The sequence below is a fragment of the Dipodomys spectabilis genome, unplaced genomic scaffold (assembly GCF_019054845.1).
Source record: "Dipodomys spectabilis isolate Male_0828 unplaced genomic scaffold, ASM1905484v1 ptg000032l, whole genome shotgun sequence".
Lineage (NCBI taxonomy): Eukaryota > Metazoa > Chordata > Mammalia > Rodentia > Heteromyidae > Dipodomys > Dipodomys spectabilis.
This window is the reverse complement of record NW_024870709.1, coordinates 14,890,433-14,913,390: the sequence shown is the minus strand read 5'-3', so window position 1 is coordinate 14,913,390 and position 22,958 is coordinate 14,890,433. Positions and strand designations below refer to the sequence as shown.

Genomic DNA, 22,958 nt, shown 5'->3' with positions numbered 1-22,958 from the left:
TGAGTACATTTCTTATCAAGCATTGTTGCCTTCTCCTTTGTTTCCCCATCTCCCTCCGGCCCCCCTCCCCACCCCCCCCAAACACGTTGTAAAGTTCGTTTTTTGACATAACGACTTGTACATCTCATTGTTGCTTGAGCACAGTCTTTACTGTCTTTCCTCCTTTCAGCATTCTGGTCTTGCCGAGCTCCAGCCAGGAGCACCATTGTGCGCCACTTAGAGAATTTTGAGCCCTCTTCCTCAGTCATTCAATGTTTAATATATAGGTAGTAATTCTCTAGTATACCTGTTTAGTAAGCTGAGAGCTGCTTTCAATGAACTTTCTGTATAGAAGTGCGTGGATACTCTTTCTTGATACATTCTATTTATCTACCTATCAAGTCTGTCATCCATCCATCAGCTTCTTGAGTAGCAGAGAATAAACAGGGTGATAAAAGCAATCGGGAGAAATTTGACATATCTGGACAACACTTAGAAGAGTTTTAGTGATAAATACTCAAATAGTTTTTTGTTATCCTTTTTTTTTTTTACATAAGAAGACATCTGAATTATTTGATATGAGATAAGAATTTAGAATCTCACAGTAGTAGTCTTCTCGTTGTACCTTTTTCTTTGACAACGTTGTTTCTTTTTGTGGTTTGAACTCAGAATTTTGAGCTTGCTTGACAGGGTCTCTATTATCTGCTTGCTAGGTGTGTGCTGTAGAGCTGGAGCTGTTCCTCCAGCTCTTTGCTACTTTTTTTAATTCCCTCTCCCCTTCCATCACTCCCTCCATTGCTTCTCTTGTTCTCAGATAACTAGTATTTTGAATCCATTTCTTTATGATATCCCTTTAAAATACATTGCTAAACTAAAGGTATTAGTACTAGACTATGATTATTTACTGGTGGCTACATTTGGTGTGTCTACTTTCTTTCTGCTCTTGGAGGAAAAAATGGTTGATGTAATTTGATATAATTTTCATTATCTATCTTTGTTAGATGAGATTTATGGCCAGGGTAATTAAAGGCCATGAATAAAAGTCTAATAAATCAGTTTCTCTTGCATTATATAATTCCTTTTTTTATACCTATGGTTACAGTATCTACTTCAGAAATCACTATTTTTTTAAAAAGTTTTAATTACTTTCAATATATTTAATTGTGTTGAGGATGACAGACGTTTTTGTTTCTATAATATGTGTGTGAACTAGATTCTTCTTCAGAGCGGTATTTTAAATTCAGACAGTTTGATAATTATCTTCTTTCCCATTCAGTGTAGTTATATCTTCTGCCTCATTTGCAATGCTTTATTGTATTTATGATTTAACAGCTCACATATAGACAAATAAATGGATACTACCGGTTCTAATATTTATTGCTAGCTGTAGTAATTAATTGGGAGAGTTAATTGAGAATTCTACATAATTAGACGATATAATTTTAAGTAATCATGTGAGCCTCTTTAAAAATAATCTTTTGCCTTGACAATTCTGGCTGGATGTCAGTTTTAGTGAAAAAAAGGCTACATTAAGAATCTGTTACTTAGGAGGCCATCAGGACAGCCTGGAATTATGAGAAACCAAATGTCACTTCAATTTATTCAGCATGAATATATCTTCCAAAGGAAGCTTAAAAATATACTGCTTACTTTTTTCCCCTATTTTTGCCTGGAGTATCATTTATATTAACTTTCATATTCTCTTTTGTACTTTAGCTTCAAATTTGAGATGCTGCATTTGAGATATTTTTATTTAAAATGATTAAAATAATTTACCTATAAAATTTAAATATAGAAATTTCATAAATATAAATTAACTTTCTTAAAATATACTGTTTCATTTTGGGAATGCCTTTGGTCAGACTCCATCTATCAACTTAAGATGCTTTAACACTCAGCATAAAATTAATGATTCTCTTGTGGCATTTGACATTTATGACTGGTTCATTTGTTCTTTTAAACTTTCATGCCAGTATGGGAGCTTGAACTTAGAGAATAGGCACTATTCCTTACGTTTTTGTTCAAGGATCATGCTCTACCACTTGAACCCCAGTTCCACTTCTGCCTTTTTGATGATTAATTAGAGATCAAAGTCTCACAGATTTTCCTGCCTAGGCTGGTTTCAAATTGTCATCCTCACATCTCAGCCTCCTGATTTATCTAGGATTACAGGTGGGAGCCTCTAGCACTTGGTTTGGTTAATTTATTCTTAACTAATGGTAAGCCTTATGGGTCTCTTTAGGAACATATTATACATGTATTGTTTGTATAATTCTTGTACAGAAATTTTGCCCAGGAATTACCAAATATAATTTAAAAACTAAAAAGCAAACTAACAAAAAAAAAAAGGTTTAGTCTAGAGAAAATGCATTTTGATGTGTCTCAAAAAAATTCTCTAAGGTGAATTTTAGTTAAAAGAAAGAGTAAAAAAGAATAAAGGAAGAAAGGAGGGAAGGAAGGAGATAGGAAGGAAGGAATTTTGAAGGCAGATATAATTATAGAAAATGTGATCTTGAAAAGAAAAATATGATTGCATACAAAGTAAGTATATCTGAATTTTTTCAAACTTGGAACAGCAAGTAAAAGGTAATCTCATATTACAGAGTCAAAAAAAAAAAAAGCAAAAGTCTTGATTCAATAAAAGACGAAATGCATCTACGTGTGGGTAGACATTTTTAACAATTTGGCATATATTTAGTGATGTTAGATTTCTGTTTGTGACCCTCATCTCTAGAAAAAGGGTCCAGACACTCAGTTTGAATACCTCAGATTGTGATTTTGACAAACACTCGATTTGAGTCCAATGCAGGACTGACTTATAGAGACATACTTTTTAAGAATAGTACATATTTAAATGTGATCAGTGATGTGGAGGATGTATGTGACGAGTATCTAAAATTAACATTAGCATTTGGTTTTGGATATGAAAGCATTTCACATTTTCCATATTTTAGATTTGCATTTTTATTTAGGGAAAATTAATTTTTGCTTCTGATCAATGATAATTTTTTCCTTCAATGGAAGGTGGTTCATTTTTATGTTTATAGATGAAATCATTAAAGAAGTTTTGCTGAGATCTGAGAACCAAGGTTTGAAGTCAGCTTGGGCAGAACAGTTCTTGAGACTTATTTCCTTTTAACTGGCAAAAAGCTGATAGGGGACCTTGTAGCTCAACTGATAGGGGAAAAATAAAAAAATATTGACCTCCCAGGGCCCTGAATCCCTAGTACTGGCACAGATTTAAAAAAAAAAAAATTAAGTGTTTGAAGCTTTTTTAAATCTCTCTGTAGAAAAATACGTACTTTTGGCCTGAGGTTAAGAACTACAAAATCTTTGAATAGTGATGACTTTAGTTAATGGTCATCATTTTAATGTGCATCTCGGTATCAAAGAAGTGCAGAAAATAGAGTGAAGTATTTTAGTGTGATGTATTTATTAACATACTTTCAAGCATTTTCATGTATTCGATTTAGCATTTTGGTAAGAACATGTTGCTAAATTATTATTTAAATGTAATTTTGGAAATAAGACTAGTTCTGTGTTAGTGACTTATATAAAGTATATTAATGGTATACGTACATTTTTCCTGTAGCATGACTCTTATGCATTCAGGCTGCTCTCAATTGTAGGTTCACTGAAACAGTACAGCAACTGTGAATGGATTCTTGTGGAGAAAAATGTCAAACATACTTTTTTCAGTTGTTGTTGAGCTGTCAGCTGTTGATGGGTACGATTATTATTTAGGTGCTGATTCTAGTGGTAAGGTAAAGGGAGGGAATTTGAAACTTCTTGTTTTTCAAGGGTTAGTACACCAAACCAAACAACAAAAAGACAAGTAAACAGAAAATCTAGCCTCTAAACCATGCTTTGATTTGGAGTTGATTTGTTAGGCTGAATGACTTAATGCTTTTCATAGTATTGCATATTGGAGGAGAGTTGATAGGCTGCAGATACATAATTACATGACTGCTTCTGTCTTCTCCAGGAGTTTTTAAATAGAAATAATGTCACACTTGAGGGTGCAGAGTTGGACTTTTGTGCTCTGGTGGTAACCAGTCTTAGAAGAGAATGAGTATGTCATGCTTCAGTGCCACTGCTTTTAGTATTTATTGTTTGTAAGAGAGGTTTTCAGAATGTTGCCTGAAAGTCAGAAGAAAGAAGGGAAATAGGTATTGAAGCAAACAATAATAAAATAGATCTATCACTGGGACTGAGCAACAAGGAGTGAAATAATTTAAGATGTATTGCACTTTTTTTTTAAAGGAAGAATATACAGTGAACAAATTGAATAGCTTATTTTGTTGTCTGTCAGTGGAGTTTTTTTATTTAAATATGCCATCTTTGATATTTCATTCTTCTTTAAAAATTACTTTTACTTAAAACTGAGAATTTGTGTCAGTTTTCTTCCCTCCTTGTGGAATAGGGTTGACATTTTGAGAATGAGTAAAGATGTATTTGGGAGCTTGTAATATGTTAGATTCTTACTGAAATGATGGCATAAGCTGATGTCACTAGGAAGCCCAGCAATGTAGTAATTTCCTAAGGAGGGGGCTTCAAGCTTTTATCATCTTTTGAAAAAAAATAGTTCAAATATAGTTTATTTAGGTTGCCTACCTACTTTTGGCTAGATACCAGGTTAGATTTGGAATTGCATGTAGATGATTGCATACATGCATGTATATGCATGCATGTGTACATACATGCATATATGTGTGTCTAAGAACATTTCTGCAGCCTAAAGATATTTTGAATGAATTAGTAACTGAGTTAAGGGGCTAAAGGAGGTGATTGTGGTTAGAATCAATCTGCTATGAACTTTAAGGACCCCAGGTGCTTGATTTGCTCAGATTGGTGACTTAGTTTTGATATTATTGATTTAAGACAGTTACTAATTTTATAATAGTGTTTTGACCATTCTTCTATTAAAGAAGACAACTAGACCATGCTTCTTTTTTCCATAAAACTTTAAAGTTATTTCTGAAAATAAGATATATCAAATATAATATAGATATATATTTGAATGCAATAGTACAATACTTTTTATGTTTATTTCATATCCTGTTGTCTTTAAATAGTAATGCCATTATGAAAAACTCATAGTTACATTCAGATATGTAATCTTTTTGGGTCATGTGTCTATACATTAGTATGCATCTGTAATTAAATAAAAAACAAAAACACTTGATTTTTTTCTCAGATTGTACACTTGGAGGACCTTCTTTCTTATTCTTTAAAAAAATTAAATCTCTTGCTGTCACTGAATATAGATGCAATCTTTCCTAATATTTCATGCATGAATGTCAGATTCATATTCAATAAAATCACTGTCCATGTGATATGCTTGGACAGTGCTCAATAATTAGAAGATATTATGCAGAAATATTAATCCTAGCAGCAAGTTTCCCCAGAAGAACTTTGTGAATTATTAAAAATGATTTGAAAATTAGATTAATTAATCACAATTACAAGCCATTTTTATGATCTGATTATGACTTTAAGGACTTTCCCACAAAGCTCAAGAGATCCTTTAGATTTCTGTTTCAACTAATAATTTACTGCGTGACCTTGGTTAAATAACATGACTTATCCTTAGTTTCCTTATTTGTGCAATTTTTTTTCCAGTCCTGGGGCTTGAACTCAGGGCCTGCGCGCTGTCCCTGAGCCTCTTTGTGCTTAAGGGTAGCTCTCTACTACTTGAGCTGTAGTGAGCACTTCCAGCTCTTTTTGAGTAGTTTATTGGAATTAAGAGTCTTAAGGACTTTGCTGCCTGGACTGGCTTTGAACTGTGGTGCCCTGCTTTGTGCAATTCTTCACATACACAATTGAAAGAAACTAAGTGAGCCATTGTTTATAGATCATGGAGTTTACTGCTAGGTATATGAATTACTATGTATATAAGTTTTCTTACAAGTATGTTATGATCCAATATGCTAGAGAACCTTTTCTCAGTGTCTTAATGAATGCCTGACAAAAGGTTAAGGATATACAATTATGACCAAAAAGGTAAACATGATTTTTGGCTTTAGAACACCTAGTAGAAAAAAATTTTTAAATGACAGCAAATAAATTTACAGTACTGTATAATTGTTCCATTTTGGAAGGTTGGCCAAAGTTTTTTTAAATTTATTTTTATTTTATTTATTTTTATTAACCCAGATTTCAAAAGTTTAACCACAAGCAACAATAAGCCTATATGGTTCCTATTTTGATTATTAATTATCAACACCATTGTTTATCAACACCAGTTCAGTTAACATAGTATACTTGGGGACACAAAAGGGAAAACTGTTCTCATGTGTTATAGTTATACCCAATTTAAAAATTCCTATTTTACTATGTTGGATAGGCCACTAAATCATGAATAACTATGGCATATTAGTAAGCAAATTTAGTTTGCTTGCTGTAATTTGACCTTGAATTTTCTTCCAAATCTATTTACAACTTAGGTTCTTCATTAAAGTAGTAAACTTGGTGCAGGAGCTCTTGATAATGGGGTAAGTGAAATTTATGAATGTTATTTCTAAACTGTATAACCTATGGAGAACTATAGCTCTATAATATTTATTTGAACATGTTATCTCTATGCCAATTAGGGTAATTATTTAAAAATATACAAAATTTTGGAGAAATAATAAACTGGGATATGCAAATGATTGGAAGACCACTATCCTTGCCAAGCTCTGCCTGTTGCTTTAGATACATTGTTTGGTGTGTTTTAAGTTATTATATATATGAGGAAATCTGTGTGCACATGCATGTAAGATGTATGTATGTTTATGATATACTGAATTTTATGTAAAGAAAGAAAAATATAGATGTAATACTTGAAGTTTTACAAATTAAAGGAGATTTTGCTAATATCTTGGCATTCACTGTGAAAGCTCTTTGATCTTTATAGTTTTGCATCAGATGTTTGAAACCTTTGTGTCTCTTAGTAAAAACAAAGAACTGTTAGAAAGTTTGATAGACCTTTGATATTTCACTGCTGCTTGATTCAATAACATCAAATTCTTTTTAAAAAATTTTTTGTAAAGGTGATATATATAAAGGGGTTACAGTTACATAACTCAGATAATGAGTATATATCTTTTTGAAGTGTCACCCTCATTTTCTCCCAGTTTTTTTTCCCTTCTGACCCCCTTCCTCCACAAGTTGTACAGTTCATTTCCAACATAGTGTCTAGTGAGTATCACTGCTTCATTTGTTCACCCTTTGTTCCACTATTTCTGTACTTTCCCTTACCCTCCCCCAAAACAGCAACAAACAAACAAGAAAACAACACAAAACAATAAGTTAAAAAAATAACCCTATTTTTCCATTTCTTGGAGTTCATTTCAATAAAGATCTTGTTCAATATATAAACATAGTTTTTTGTGTGTGTATGCTTCTTTTTTTTTTTGGCCAGTCCTGAGGCTTGAACTCAGAGCCTGGTACTGTCCCTGGGCTTCTTTTTGCTCAAGGCTATCACTACCACTTGAGCCACAGGGCCATTTCTGGCTTTTTCTGTTTATGTGATACTGATCAAACCCAGAGCTTCGTGCATGCTAGGCAAGTTACTATAAGCCACACTCCCAGCCCCACATGTTCGTTCAAAGAGGGAGAGGGAGAGGAAGAGGAAGAGTACAGAGAAATGGAGAGGGAAAGGGAGAGAGAAGGAACACACGAGATATTTCTTTGGCTTTAATATCATGATCTTGCCAAAATGAAAATTGATTCATTTTTACTAGTATAAAAATCATTCCCAAAGCTTGTGGCTATCTGGCCATATTTAATAATTTGAGAAATGGGATTGGGTAAGTGCCAGTATTTATAAGCCTTCTAATCTTTGATGATTTTTAGGTGAAAAAAAAATAGTGTTTGTGTTCTAATCTTATGATCAATACTATATTGCTTGAAACTATGTACCATTGTTATGAAGAATATTTTTTAAAACTTGGGTACTGTTTTAAATTATTTATCAGATTGTACTTCAAACTATATCAAATTATGTGTTTATATTGCTTCAGCTCAAGTTCAAAAAAGAATAAAAAAATTCTTAGCAGTTTAGATAATCATTTATGCCCTCTGCTCTTTGTTAGAACCTCAAAAACTGAGAGAAATTATTATAATAATTTATGAACTTAGTTATGTAAATAATACATTTTAGTATGTTTCATGTTAATTTTCTGTGGATTTATTTTTGACGATATGTCTCATTGTTCTGGCGGATACTTTTTCTTTAAAGGTTTAGTGTATTAAAACTAGTTAAAAATGTAATGAATAATTTAAATTTAGCATAGAAATTGTAGTAAGTTGTAAAAGCATAAAGTATAAAACACATTAGATGATGATATAAAGAAGGAGAAATACTTTAGAACAATCACTCACTAGCTATGTGGCCCTGGGTAGAAGTGTTTTACTAACTTTCTTGCCTATACATTGGGAGTAATAGCAGTACCCCTCCTCCACACCAATTTATTGTAAAGATGTCGTCAATAAATTAACATCTGTCTGTTACCAGAAGGATGCTTAGATCACATCATTTTGTGTGGTTAAATTAATCAATTATTCTTTGTGCAGAGTAGTCTATATATTTTTTGGTGTATACAGATATGTAAAATACCTTCACAATTGGATTGTCTTTTTATGTTTCTTGGTTGGGGAATTTACTACTCTATGAACCAGAGACGTTTAGAATATGGTCTCACATACAGTGAGACCAAAAGAGGATAGTCTTAGGAGAGAATCACAGAGGTACAATATCCAAGTACCTCATCATATTTATATAAAATAATATACCGAAACGAACTACAAAGATATGGAAACAAAGGACTCTTAATTTTTTTCTTTTGTTGTTGATTCTGTATTCTTTTCCTTATATAGAACATATTCATGTTCATATCTATATAAGGGTAGAGGGAGGTCACAGAATCGGAGGAAAAAGTGTGAAAAATGCAGCAGTGACCTCACTGGACATTAATGAAAGTGAATTATACAACTCTTGGGTGGAGATGGCAGGGAGGGAATGGGAGAGAATGAAGGAACAGATGACACTGTGGAAAAGGAAATGTATGTATTACTGAAGTATGTAAATGTAACCTCTCTGTATATCACATCTATAATAACAATACAGTTAATTAATAAAAGTAAAAAATATAATAAAGTCAGTGACTTAAAAAAAGGTTAAAGTTCTTAAACCTGCATGGCAGCTTTTAATTCTACTATTTTTGTTGTTGTTTGTTTAATGAAAGAAGAACTTGTAGCTTTGGTTTTGGGTGTTTATTTTCCTAAAGGTCCTAGGTCTAGTATCAGATCTAGGGTGTACACTCTAAACTTTCTCTCTCTGCTTTTTGTCCCCAGTGTTGGGTTTTTGGCAGTGTTTGAATAACAGTGGCATGCCTATCAAAAGACAAAAAGATAAAATATATGTTTAATCTATTCATTGGGATATTTCAATTTTTCACCTGTAATAGTGATTTGAAAGGTTGGTATTGCTTTTCAGCAAAGGGGTTAACCATACATTAGTAACTCAGTTATACAGATCATGGACTACCTAACAGAGGACTGGACTGGAGCTTTTGACGATAGCCCATACTTGTAGCATTTACTATGACATTTAAAAAAAAAAAAAGCTTGAATACAGAAGAGCACATTGCTATTTGAGCCAAGATGGTTGAAACATTAAGTTTGAATTCTTCCTAGAAATCAGTAGACTAAGACTGTGTTAGCTCATGTTTCATATTACACAAGAGAAAATAAACTGAAAGGTCAGTTGAACAGTTACAGCAGTGCCCTTTTCCAAGGTAATCAGCAGAGCATGTAGCAAAGACGTGAACAGGAGCGTGACTGGAAAGAGAGCCTGATAAAGAGGCTGGCACTCCCAGGGCTTGGGACAGTGCTTGACACTTCCAGAACTGACCAGATGGGATATCTCTCAGGGCTCACCTTCAGTAATTCTGATTTATTGCATTCAGATGAGATGTGTTTTTTTTTTTTTCTTTCTTTTTGCTAGTTAGCGGTAAGATTTCACTTTGCCAGATCTTAGAAATTGTAATATTGTCTATTAATCATACATTGGTAAACTGTAAGGGCAATAGATTATTAATATGCTTGCAACCATGACACAAGGCATGGTGATTAAAATTAATTTCTCTACATTTTATTAATTTAGCATAATTAATTAATCTGTTAAGAAGTCAGAGTATGTTTACATTCACGGCTATATAGCAGGTTCTTTGTTTCTCTAGCTTTATAGTATTTCTAGTACTCCAGCTATAGAAATCTAGGTCGAGTTGGTAAAAAGAAATACTGACTCACATAATGGTACCACTAAATGGAATACATTGAATATTTTGTACGTTGAATACATCTAATTAAAAATAAAGTTTTAGATCTAGAGGATTTCTGCAATAATTTTCCTTGACCTCATCTCATATGGCACTTACTATAAGAGTCAGGAAATAACTTTTAACAAACAACTAACAAATAACAGTTTTTCTCCCCTCAAAATATTTTAATCATTTTTCCATAGGAATCTATATATGAAACCTACATATTAATTTGAGACATTGTTTATTTAACCTGTGAACAAAATTGTTACCTTGATAGCATTTAGTTTATATCATCAGAAAATAAGAGACCAATTATTTAGCATGGGAGGAATATTTCAGTTTTTTTTACAGCTTTAGGGTTTTTTCCAATACTTTTTCAAATTTTATTGTACAGATGCTGTACAGAGGGGTTACAGTTACATGAGTAAGGTAATGAGTACAATTAGGTTTTTGTTGTTTCTACTAGAAATCTCTTTATTTTTTCTTTTTCATAAAAAAGAAAAATGAGACATTGTATTAAATAATTTCTTTTGTGGGTGCAATATACATAAGCACAATAACCCTGACCACAGGGGTATTGTCTTTTTGTTTTATAAATGAAGCTGAGATAGTCATCCTAGCTTATGAATGTAATCCCAGCTACTTGGGGGAGACATGGGATGGTGGCCTGCCTCAGTGCAACATGGAGGATATCTATAGTTCTAGCCCTGTGGGAGGTATAGGTATGTATAGGTATAGGTATAGGATTACCATTCTGGGTTTCATTGGGCCAATGAGATAATGATATGAATTGAGATAATGATAATAACTTGAATCAAAGAGGTGTGATTCATGTGGCAGTGTAATTGCCGAAAAAAGAAAAGGCCTAATTTCAAACCCTCGTACTGGAAGAGAGAGATGCTAAAAGAGAGAACGATAGAGAGACAGAGAGATGATAGTGAGATAGAGGGAGAGACAGAGAGAGGAAGACAGAGAAAGAGACTTGTGATTCTAGCTCATTAATTAAAAAAGATTAAGTGCAATTTGGTAATGATGCTAACAGTAGAACTGTCTTATAAAATTTTCATGTTTGCTATAAAGTAGGTGCTATATAGCAATTAGTCTTAGAATATTCATTCAAATAACATCTAGTCCCAGCTCTTGTAAGCATACACATTGTAATATTAATAAAAATTAAGTGAACAGACACTCCCATAGATTTGCACAGTGCTGTCAAGTTGAGTGGAAATGAAACTGATAGGAATTGTATACTCATCCCTCTCAACTCCTGGCATTCATCTTAAGTTTCAAGGCTACTGAGAGGGACACTTGGAAGCTGGTGGCAGTTTCTGTCTCCACAGGATCATCTCCCATTCTGATTCATTATTTACTTGTGGAAATCTGTACATTTCACCTTTATATGCACACCCTCATTGATGAATTTATTTTTATTTTGTACTGGTCCTAGAGCTTGAACTCAGGATCTGGGCCCTGTCTCTAAGAATTATTTAGCTCAAGACTTTCACTCTACCATCTGAGCCATGGCTCCACTTTTGTCTTTTTTGGTGGTTAATTGGAGATAAGAAGCTAAAGAACCATCCTGCTGGGGCTGGCTTTGAACTGTAATCCTTAAATCTCAAGACTCCTAAGTAGCTAGGATTACAACATATAATGTGTGTGTGTGTGTGTGTGTGTGTGTGTATGAATATATACATACACACATATATATATAGTATGTATTTATATATATATATATATATATATATTTAATGTGGACAGATAAATAAATTTTTTTGTCCATTGTGGGGCTTGAACTTTGGTCCTGGGTGCTGCCCCTCAGCTCTTCAGCTCAAGGCTAGCACTCTACCACTTGAGCCACAGCGCCTCTTCTGGTTTTCTGGTAGATTATTGGAGATAAGTGTCTTGAGGACTTTCCTTCCTGGGCTGGCTTGAATCATAATCTTCAGATCTCAGCCTCCTTAGTAGCTAGGACTTCAGGCATGAGCCATTGGCGTCTGGCAGGTAAAGAATTTATCTGAACTTCTTTACAAGTCAAATTTTAAATTTCACTGCACAGTCTTGTATAACAAAAGAATCCCTATGCTTTTTGTCTAATAAAGGTTTTTATTAATTTATAGACTTTTCTTATAAAATTCATCCTTTAAAATGATCCCTTTAAAACATGTCTCAGATCATGTCATTTATTTTCTCTGTTAGGTCTTTAAAGGGATTTCCTCTTTATTTAGTTAATTATCTGGATGATAACTGTCTTTTCTATACTAATGATTGTTGGACTCTTCAACATACCTTTTTGACTATACATTGCTAGTTATATGAACAACATAGATCTAATCTTTAAAATGCTTTTTTCTGTCTTTTGCTACCTATCCAAATGTAAGACTCATCTTTCAAAATACAGCTCAGGTGCTAATTACTCCTTTAAGTCTTCTCTTCTCCGAGATGAACTACTGTGTGCTTCTTGTTGCCTTGCTCATTTTCCTGTTCACAAAAGTATCCCAACTGTATGCGCTCATGAGTTGAATAGATTATTTTTCCCACCATTAGAATGATGAATAGTTCAAGACATTCTCTAGTGACAAAATATTGGTGACCAATAAATATCTTTATTTTTCAATAAATAGGTTGGATTTTGTTTGTTGCTCCTAAATACTTGCCCTAATGAAAGAACATAAAATGTCCTTAAATTCTCAAATGCCTAACCATTATGTGATGGTGTTGACACAGGAGTAATTTTATGTATTTTGGGTATTTTTCATATCATGAAGAAAGTTTGTGCTGAATCCCTGAAGTCTTTTTAAAAACTGATTTAAATATAAAATCTAACACTCAATTTCCCTTCCTTGAACCTTGTTTCTCTCATCTTTAGCTATGAAAAAATTCCCCTGAATTTTTCCTTTTCTACTTTTTCTTGGCTGTAAACATGCTGTCCCTTAGTAAATAGACAAGAAAATAAAATCTTCACAATTGAACTTGCAAGGCATGAATTTTCCAAAGAAGTTTCTTGGATTTTAGGCCCAATCAGAAGTATATATGTTTTATTTATTGTGAAAATACTGTACAGAGGGGTTACAGTTACATGAGCAAGGTAATGAGTCCCTTTCCTATCAAGCATTGTTAACTCCTCATTTGTTTTTTCCCTACCATCCTTTTCTCACCCCACCTCCCCAATTCCTCCCTTTCTCCCCTCTCTCTACTCCCCTCCCTCGGAAGTTGTAAAGTTAATTTTCAACATAGTGTCTTATACATCTCATTGTTACAATGAGTCAACTTGTATCCTTGTTTTAGCATTTTGTTATTTCCCTTCCCCTCCTCAAATTATAAAAATATATTTACAAGATTCAGGGTACCAGAATAGAATACAGTGACAACAGGGGTTATATACCATGGGGGAAGAACATATAAGAGAAACAAGAAAAAAATCATATAGTACATTATAAGTACATTAAAAAGAACAAGAAAGATAAAATCTCTTGTGTCCCTATCTTAGGGTTCATTTTGCTTAGCATCACGTTATATAGTCATATGCACATAGCTTTTGACCTTTTCTGCTTGTCCTAGATATATACTAGTTATTGCAAAAAAGGGAAACCATGGGACCTATGTTTCTTTGGGCCTGGCTTACTTCACAATATGATTTTTTTTCCAAGTCTTTCCATTTCCTAACAAATGGAGCAGTGTCATTCTTTCGCCAATCAGAAGTACTTGAGACTTGATTCTACACACAAGACATTTGCAGATAAGCTATGTTCCATTTCCCTGATATGTCTCTGGTGTTCACAGCCTTGACTGAAACTAGTGCTTCATTGAAGCTCCTGGCTGAGTGATCTGTGAGGAGAAAAAAGACCTGAATGTGTTTCATTGCTTCCCCCACACCTAACTCATGCTAATAAAGATTTCTTTTTCCCTCTTGGATAGGCCAGTTACTTAATTTTCTTTAAGATTTTTTTTCTAATCTATACATTTAAAATCAATATGGAATACATAGTATATATTATGGATTACTGTAATATTTGTACATTTTTTTTCAAAAAAGGGAAAATATGGGAAGGGTTCTGGAATATCTGTGGAATTGTAGGGTGGGTATTAATGCTTCCTAATGATTACCATGTATATTTACATCTCACCATGACAAAAAAAAGGAGAATTGGTAAATTTAAAATATATTAATATGTTGTCATTTCCATATGGAAAATGTTAACCAAGTTTCCTTGAATACCTCTGGCTACTGTTGGCAAAGCTTCCACCTTGATTTCATGGTTCCCTGTGACTTTAACAGGAGAAAAAAAGCAAGAGAAGAGAATGTGAAGGGACTTGTTCAATGTCACATGTTATATGTCACAGCCCTGGGATTTGAACTTACACTGTTGATTTAGAGACTAAACCGTTAGTATCCAACAACATTGACATCCTTACTTATAAAATTAATAACTTTACTCATGCAAAAATAAAGGACTTTCTTTAAAAGAAGATTGTTAATTAGAGATTTCATTTAAGTATACCTTTCTAAATTAATGATGATACAATTTTATTTTTACCTTCTTGACTTTTGGAATCTATCTGTACCTGCAGTGTTTTCCTTTGTTGTAAAAGGGTTAATGTATGTAGAGATAAAAATCTAATATTATAAATCTTATTATACCCAATGCTAGTTCCTATACTAATTCCATTTTATGTTCTTGGTTGCCAAAAACTTGACCTAGTTTTTAAACATCCTATAAATTCATAGCAAAATGTTAAGAGAGATGACTTAGCAGGAGAGGGCACCTGCATGATGAGCTTGCTGTATCCTCAGGCATTTTCTTTTTTGAGCCAAAGCGATTTCAAAGTGGAATATGTATTCCTGTATCAGAAGCTGTAGGGCTGACCTTGAGGGAAGTCAAGATATTTAGTTAAAGTAATAGAATGCTATAATCCTGTTTCCATTGAAATATTTTTTTACCAAATGGAACATATGGAAACATCTTATGAAAGTACATAAATCTAAAAATGTATTTTAAAGCATTATACTTACATTGACAAATAAATATTGGCACATTTACTCAACCTTTTCAAGTTTATGCCTTAAAAATCCATAATTAGTTTTGTGCTTCTTTTGCCTTAATTCCTGATTTTTTTGTTGATTTTTTTTCTATAGTGTCATTTTGATGCTTGATACTACTTTAGCCATTATTATGAATTATTTTCCATGTGCCAAAAAGCAAAGATTGATACTTGGAGCAGAATAAAATGTAATTTTTATAGGTTAACAGAGTTTGCAAATGATATTCTAATAAACCTGAAGATCTAGGTTTTTTTTTTTTTTTGGTTCAGGTGAGTATTTTAAGTATTTTATGACCATTACAGTGTTTAAGAAAAGCTCATAGTAAATTGTGGCATCTCTTCATATTTTTGAATAATTACTGGGTACCAATTGAGCTATAGTGCCCCTGCAATCTTTATGGTTGGTGAATTGGAGATAAGTCTTATGGACTTTCCTGCTAGGGCTAGTTTCGAGCAACGATCCTCAGATCTCACCCTCCTCAGTAGCTAGGATTATAGCCGTGAGCCACAGGTGCCCAGCTTTCTTTTGTTGTTTTAGTGTGGTTTTTTTTTCTTCTACCTAGTTGTGAGAATATTTCTTTATCTTCATTTATATTTTTCCAAGCTTCTTGAAACATAGCAGACATGACTTAATTTATTTAAAACGTTTTATGCTTTATATATTGTATATTCCTTTTTATCTAGTTTTTTTAAATTTTATTTAGCTTTATTTAGCTGTATTTCTGATTCAGCAGTTGTCACTTCTGGATATCAATTAGCTTGTCATCAATATATTCATTTTTTTGTATTTTCCTTCTAATTTAATTTTCAGTTATCTGTTCCTTTAAGTATTTTTGCCTATTCTGATTCATCCATTACTTCTAATAATTTGAAAATTTCCCCTAATTATGCAGTCTTATTTTTAATTCATTATTTTGTCATATATTTTCTTAGCTCTTATTTTATTGAATTCATGTTTGAATGAAGTAATTGAAGCATGAAGTAATTGTAAAAAAATGTTCTTTGTATGGTCAAATAAAGTAGGTTATCTGTAATTATCAACTTCTCAGATTACGTATGTTTCCTATATACTCCATCTTTTAGAGGGTTTCATTGTCACTGTCTCTTAGGGTTTGAAGAAATACTGCATAGAAGTCCTATTCATTGTATAGTTCTGGCACCTTCATAGTGTACATAGTGTACTAATTCCATAACAATCTAGTTCTTTCTCCTTAGATTCAGAGAGAAATTAGTGAAAATAGGGGTGTGTGTGTGTGTGTGTGTGTGTGTGTGTGTGTGTGTGTGTGTGTGTGTGTGTGTGTGTGTGTGTGTGTGTGTACGTACACAAGAACCAAAACGTTGGGAGCAGCCATGTACTGTTCTTGACTCTACTTGGGGATCTTCATTTCCTTTCAATGCCACTTTTACAAGTTGACGTGATGTGTGTTCTTGCCATGCTTATCTGCTTTAGGGCAAGGCTAGGCAAATACAGCCTAAAGGTCATAGCTGACATACTCGTTTCTTTTTCTCTCTCTTTCTCTTCCTTTTTAAAATACAGGTATTTTGGAACCCAGTTACACCCACTCGCTAACATATTGTCTGTGACCCCTTTCATGCTTCAGAGACACAGTTGAGTACCCGTGACAGAGACCATATGGCTGGTGATGCTTAGGGAAAGTCTATGACATGTTCCTGGAGATAGTTTTATTTTTCTTGTTACATTTTGACAATTTGTCTTCATTTCCTTAGAATTCAGAAGAGATATAGGTGTGCTCTTCATTATACTCTCTTGATAAGGAAGCTACAGTTATGCAGGCTTGTAAATGGTTCATTGGTAATACAGCCATCATATTCTTACACTAAAATGCTTGAGATTATAAAGAAATGTTTGTTGGATTACTATCGTTTATTTTATATAACAGCTTGTTCTTGTATCTTACTGGGACATGTATCTCAATAATTAAAATTATTTACATTCTTTTTCTTCTTCAATGTTGTCTTTTTTAATGAAATATTAATTCACCTTTTTGGGAATTCTATTTAATTTTCTAATGTATTTTTTTTGTTGAAGGTATACGAAGTTTCATCAGATTTTGAACAACATTGGAGAGAATGAAGGTGGTATTGATAAGTTCTCCAGAGGCTATGAAACCTTTGGCATCCACAGATGTTCTGATGGTGGTTTGTACTGCAAAGAATGGGCCCCAGGAGCAGAAGCAGTATTTCTTACTGGAGACTTTAGTGAGTATTAAGAAAGAGTTGAAGCTATTAGTTTTTTCCTCTTCTATTTAAAGCACACACTGTATTTTGTCAACATTAGGACATGATGATTAATGATTCAAATAACTGATATTTCAAATGTTTCCATATATTTTATTTTACTTTCTTTTTATTATTTTATTTTCTTTACTTGCATTTGAAATCAGGGCCTTTTCCTGGCTTGGCTAATTATGATTTGAGAACCACATCTCCAAATGTTCTCCTGGGAATTTTCTGCCTAGCATTAGTTTTAAATAGCAGTCCTTTGGCTTAGCCTCCTGGGAGGCGAGGATTATAGGCGTGAGCTACCTGTGCTTGTTCAAAAATTATTATTTATACTCATGTAATAGAGCTGTTTCTCCTGTGATGTGTTCCTGAAAAAAATGTTATTTTCTGTATCTATATGAAAAATAACCGGGTATGAGTAAAGTCATGGTAGGAAGACTACTGTAAATGTATTCACCTGGGCTGATAAGTTCTGATGAAACAAATAGCAAGGCAAGTGAATGTTGTAGCAGAGCTATATCTCCACTAGCATGAGCACCTCACTCTGGTTGGCATCTGAGTTTTTGCAAGGATTCTCTACAGTCTCATACCTGTTTCTGAGACCTTGATAAATGCACACCGTTGGCCTTGAGGGCAACCTTAGTCACTTTTTGTTTTTCCCTTCCCTTTTCTGTAATGTAATGGGATCTATCACCTCAGCATCACCATCTACACTCAGCTACACTAGCAGGTGATAAAACTCTTAGTAGCACAAAGTTAAGCGTCCTTGCTTACTGTATAGTGGGAGGAAGGACCTGTATAATGATCTATAATATAATTTGCAAGGTTTGATTTTGGAAGGGTATAGAAAGGCCACAAAATGACAATATAGGAAGTTAATGGTGACAGGAAAGTAACTGAAAAAAACAGGCATTGGTAGAATGCTCTTGAAAAGGAAAAAGAAATGCCAAAAGGATTTTTGTTTGTAAATCTTTAGAGGAACGTAATGTGTAAAATATTATTTTCACTCATTACCAGATTCAACAGTTTCATATTATTGCATTTTTATGACATGCTGGAGGTAGGAAAATTATTGCAACAGAAAATAGATCATGGCTGTCAGGTCCTGAAAGCAGTAGGTGAGCTTGATCAAAAAGGAACATGAGGAAACTATTTGGGATGATGATAATGTTTTAAGTCTTGTTTAGGATAGTAGTTTCCAACTGAATCAACATATATAGAATCATGCAATAAGAGTGAGTTATACTGGGTATAAATCAAATGTCAAAATTCAATAAAAACATAGCAAAAAATTAACAAAAATTACTAAAAGTTTGTTTATATACATATAAACACTGTTAATATATAAATATCATTGATAAGGTATTTTCTTTCTATTTTGTGTTGTGTTCTCTTCATCTGGTTTATGGAAGTCTTATTGAAAATGCTAATTTTTTTATGGGCCATATATGACACATATTTGAGTTTAAAAGAAAACTCTTATACTAAGACTTTTCCACAGTTAATTACAATTTCTCTCATAGGTTACTTAAGTTACAGTTTTAAAATTAATTTTACTTATTAAATAATGAGTAACACAAAATATAAATTTTTGTTTCTCAGTTACATTGTTTAACCTCATTTTAGTGCTCAAAAGTCACATGTAGCTACAAGCTTCTTTATAGGAAAATGAAGGTTTAAATTTTTTTTCCCATACAGTCACAAAGAAAAAATAATGTCAGATGTTTATGTTTCAGGAGAGTTATTGGAAAACTTTATAGAAAAATTTATGAATGTCCTGAGACCCGAAATTTCAGATTTGTATGATCTAGTGATAATTAGGAAAGGTACTTTTAGGATAGTAGGATTCTCACTTAAATTAGTATTTTATTTATAATTTCCATACATGAAAACATGGTTATTTCTGCCTTGACCCCTGTTTGTTAATAACCAAACTGTTTAAAATCAGCCTATTATCAAAAGTTCTTTGTCATTTTATTCTTTCTTTTAATTTTTATCAGACTGTATATGCATTATGTAGATTTAATGCATTTTCTATCAAGATGCTAATGTCATTTTTCATAGGAATAGAGAAATCAATCTTCAAATTTATATAGAAGCATGAAGTCCACAATAGTCAAAATTATTCTGAGCAAAAAAGCAACATTTGAGTTACTAGAGTACCATATTTTAAGCTATATTGCTAAGCCATAGGAGCAAAACCAGCATGTTAGTGGAGCAAAACAGACCTTGAGACCAGTGTAACATAATACATGACACAGAAATAAACCCACACATCTGTAGCTACCTGATTCTCAGCAAAGATTGCAATAATGTATTTTGGAGAAAAGATAACCAATTTCACAAGTAGTACTGGGAAAACTGGCTATCCACCTGTAGAAGATGGAAGCTAGGTTCTTATCTCTCACTTTGTATAAAAATCAATTCAGAATGGATGAAAGGCTTTAATGTCAGCCTGAAACTTTGAAACTACTAGAGAAAAACCTAGAGAAAATCCTTTACGGCAATACCTTTCTTCAGAAGCTCAGAAAATAAAAGTAAAAATTGACAAATGAGGTTGAATCAAGTAACAAGACTTTCTGCATAGCAAAGGAAAGAGCCTCCAGAATGAGAGAAAAAATTTTGAACTGTCTATGTAACAATAAGTTACTGTCCAGAATATATAATATAAAGAAGATGTACATATATACCATAAATGTGTAGTCGGATAGGATTAATTATATAATATTATTTATGAAAAGAGTATGTTCTTGTTTACTCCTTTATATTTTTGATCAACTAAACTGACAATATTTCATTTACAACTACTTGGAACAGTCAAATATATAAATGCCTTTTAAGAAAAAACCCCCACAAAACCAATTCTGCCTGCTACCGGTGGCTCATGCTTGTAATCCTTGCTACTTAGTAGGCTAAAATCTGAAGATGATGGTTCAAAACTAGCCCTGGAAGGAATGTCCATGAAACTTTTATCCTATCACAGAAAAAGTTAAAAATGGAGCTGTGTTAGGGGCTGGGAAGGTGGCTCAGTGGTAGAGTTCTTGCCTTGCATGCATGAGGCCCTGGGTTTGATTCCCCAGCACCACATGAGCAAAAAGAAAAAAAGCCTGAAGTGGCGCTGTGGCTCAAGTAGTAGAGCGGTCGCCTTGAGCTGAACAGCTGAGGGACAGCGCCCAGGCCCAGAGTTCAGGCCCCACGACTGGACCCTCTCCTTCCCCCCCCCAAAAAAAACGGAACTCTGGTTCAAGTGGTAGAATGAGCAAAAGGAGCTCAGGGACAGCACCCAGGCCTAGAGTTAAAGCCCCAGGACTTGGGGGGAAAAATCCATGACTTGTTTAAAATGAAAAAGGATCTAGAGTTTGAAAACACATTTGAATTTTCTAAGTGTATTTCTTCATTTGCTTTGGTGAGGATAAAAGTGTTATTTATCTTGCCTATCTAATTAGGTTACTCTGGGTACTAATTTGCGAATATGAACATTTGTATGCCATATTCAGTTCTGTGTTAATGTTAATTGGCAAGTTGGCAAAATGCTCTCATTTCCAAAAGGCTTTTTTTCTTATTAAAATTTACTATTACCTGTATTTCTAGCTACTTGGGAGGAAGAGATTAGGAAGATAAATTCAGGGCCAGCCATGATAAAATGTTAATGAAATCCTCCCCTTATCTCAAACAAGCCAGGGATTGTACACATCTGTAATCTCAGTATATATGTACACACAAAGACATACACACACACACACCACACACACAATTTTAAAACTATCATTGACCTTGCCAAAATATAACATCCATCTATTTTGCCCATCCAGAGGCAGATCTGTCTATTGCTATTCAAATAATTTAAAAACTGCTTGAAAACAACTTCATGTAAAATATAGTACATTTTTATTTTTTTTTAAAAGGAGAAAATCATTTATTTGTCTCTTTCCCATTTTTTTTAATGACTCAATATTTTAAACAGCTAGTTAGCAGCCACTGCAGTGTCCAAACAGATAGTGTACATGCAATATCATTTCTCAGAATTGGAATCTTACCACCCAGAAGGTGTTTTTCTGAAGACTAGAAACTGCACTCCAGGTTTGAAATGAATTTTTAAAACTTTGAATCATCTGCAGTCCTGGAAAGATTCATTCTTCAGAAAATTATTATGATTTAAAATATACTGGGAGTTTTGGTACTAAGTCATGTTTATTGCAGGCTGCTAGCATAATTGAAGAGACCTAGCTTCTTTTCAGTATCTAGATGATAATAAGAATGAAAGGCAGTAAGCTACATATGTCAATATAAAATAAATTGGGTTCCTATTTGCTTAAATGAAAACATTTTATTTAAAATTACTAAGTGTAGAAGCTAGCCACTTTTCAAATAAGCCAAATGTCGATCATTGATAGACTGAACTAAAACACACATAGACATATACACTCATGATTTTTAATCCAATAGAAAAAGGCAACCACTGATTTTTTTTCCAAGTGGAATGACACTGAAAGAATCTTTACTTCTGTTTTCTGAACAAAATTCATCTCTAAGTTTTTTTTTCATTTACTAAATGACAAAGAAGTATCATAGAGCCTTTGTTTCTTAATCTCCTGTGTTCTGAAAGAGGGCCACTTAAAGTGTGCTCTGTGGATTTTATATGTGGTTTTAGACACTGGAATCAGCTTATAAGACATTGTCAAAAGTAGAGTAATTTTGTTTATTCTAGTTTTTGAGTCTAATAATGATTTGAATTTTCAAATAATTTTGTGTAAGTATTGGTCTTGCTCAAATTTTAAGTTTTAAAAGAGGTAATTTTTTTATTATTATAGGTAGATTGAAAAGCACGGCTCTAAAAATGAGATATCATAGTAATTGGTATAAACCAATATGATTGGAAGTGTAGTTCTAGTATCAACTGCTTTTGCATGCTCTTTGTTTCTTATAGTGGCATGGTCAGTTTTCACTGTAGTGTGACTGGCCTGGTAAAAACTGCTCCAGTATATTTTAGCAGGTTGTGACAGTAATGCCTCTTTTTTTTTTTTTTTTTAATCTGTTGTGGGGCTTGAACTCTGAGCCTGGGTGTTGTCCCTGAGCTCTTATCTCAAGGCTAGAGCTCTACCACTTGAGCCACAGTGTCACTTCTGGTTTTCTGGTGGTTTATTGGAGATAAGTGTTTTATGGACTTTCCTGCTCAGGCTGGCTTTGAGCCATGATCCTCATATCTCAGCCTCCTGAGTAGCTAGGATTACAGGCATGAGCCACCAGCTCCCGGCAGTAATGCCTTTCCTATGTATGTTGGATTCTTGTATATGTTGTTCTCATTGTGAGCTGTGACTCTTCCCCATGTGTCAGATTCTTGGTAGATTCCAAGATAATGGAGAGGCTTCTATCTGATCTTCGGAA

The 22,958-nt window shown here is 33.4% G+C and overlaps 1 protein-coding gene across 1 annotated transcript in view; it reads left to right on the top strand.

Moving 5' to 3' along the window:
• The window catches only part of Gbe1 (1,4-alpha-glucan branching enzyme 1), a 207,432-nt gene that overhangs the window by 16,393 nt on the left and 168,081 nt on the right, over positions 1-22,958 (top strand). Inside the window, exon 2 of the mRNA XM_042676802.1 lies at positions 17,380-17,549. Within this exon, the coding sequence (XP_042532736.1) occupies positions 17,380-17,549 (170 nt within the window). The remainder of the gene's footprint in view (positions 1-17,379; positions 17,550-22,958) is intronic.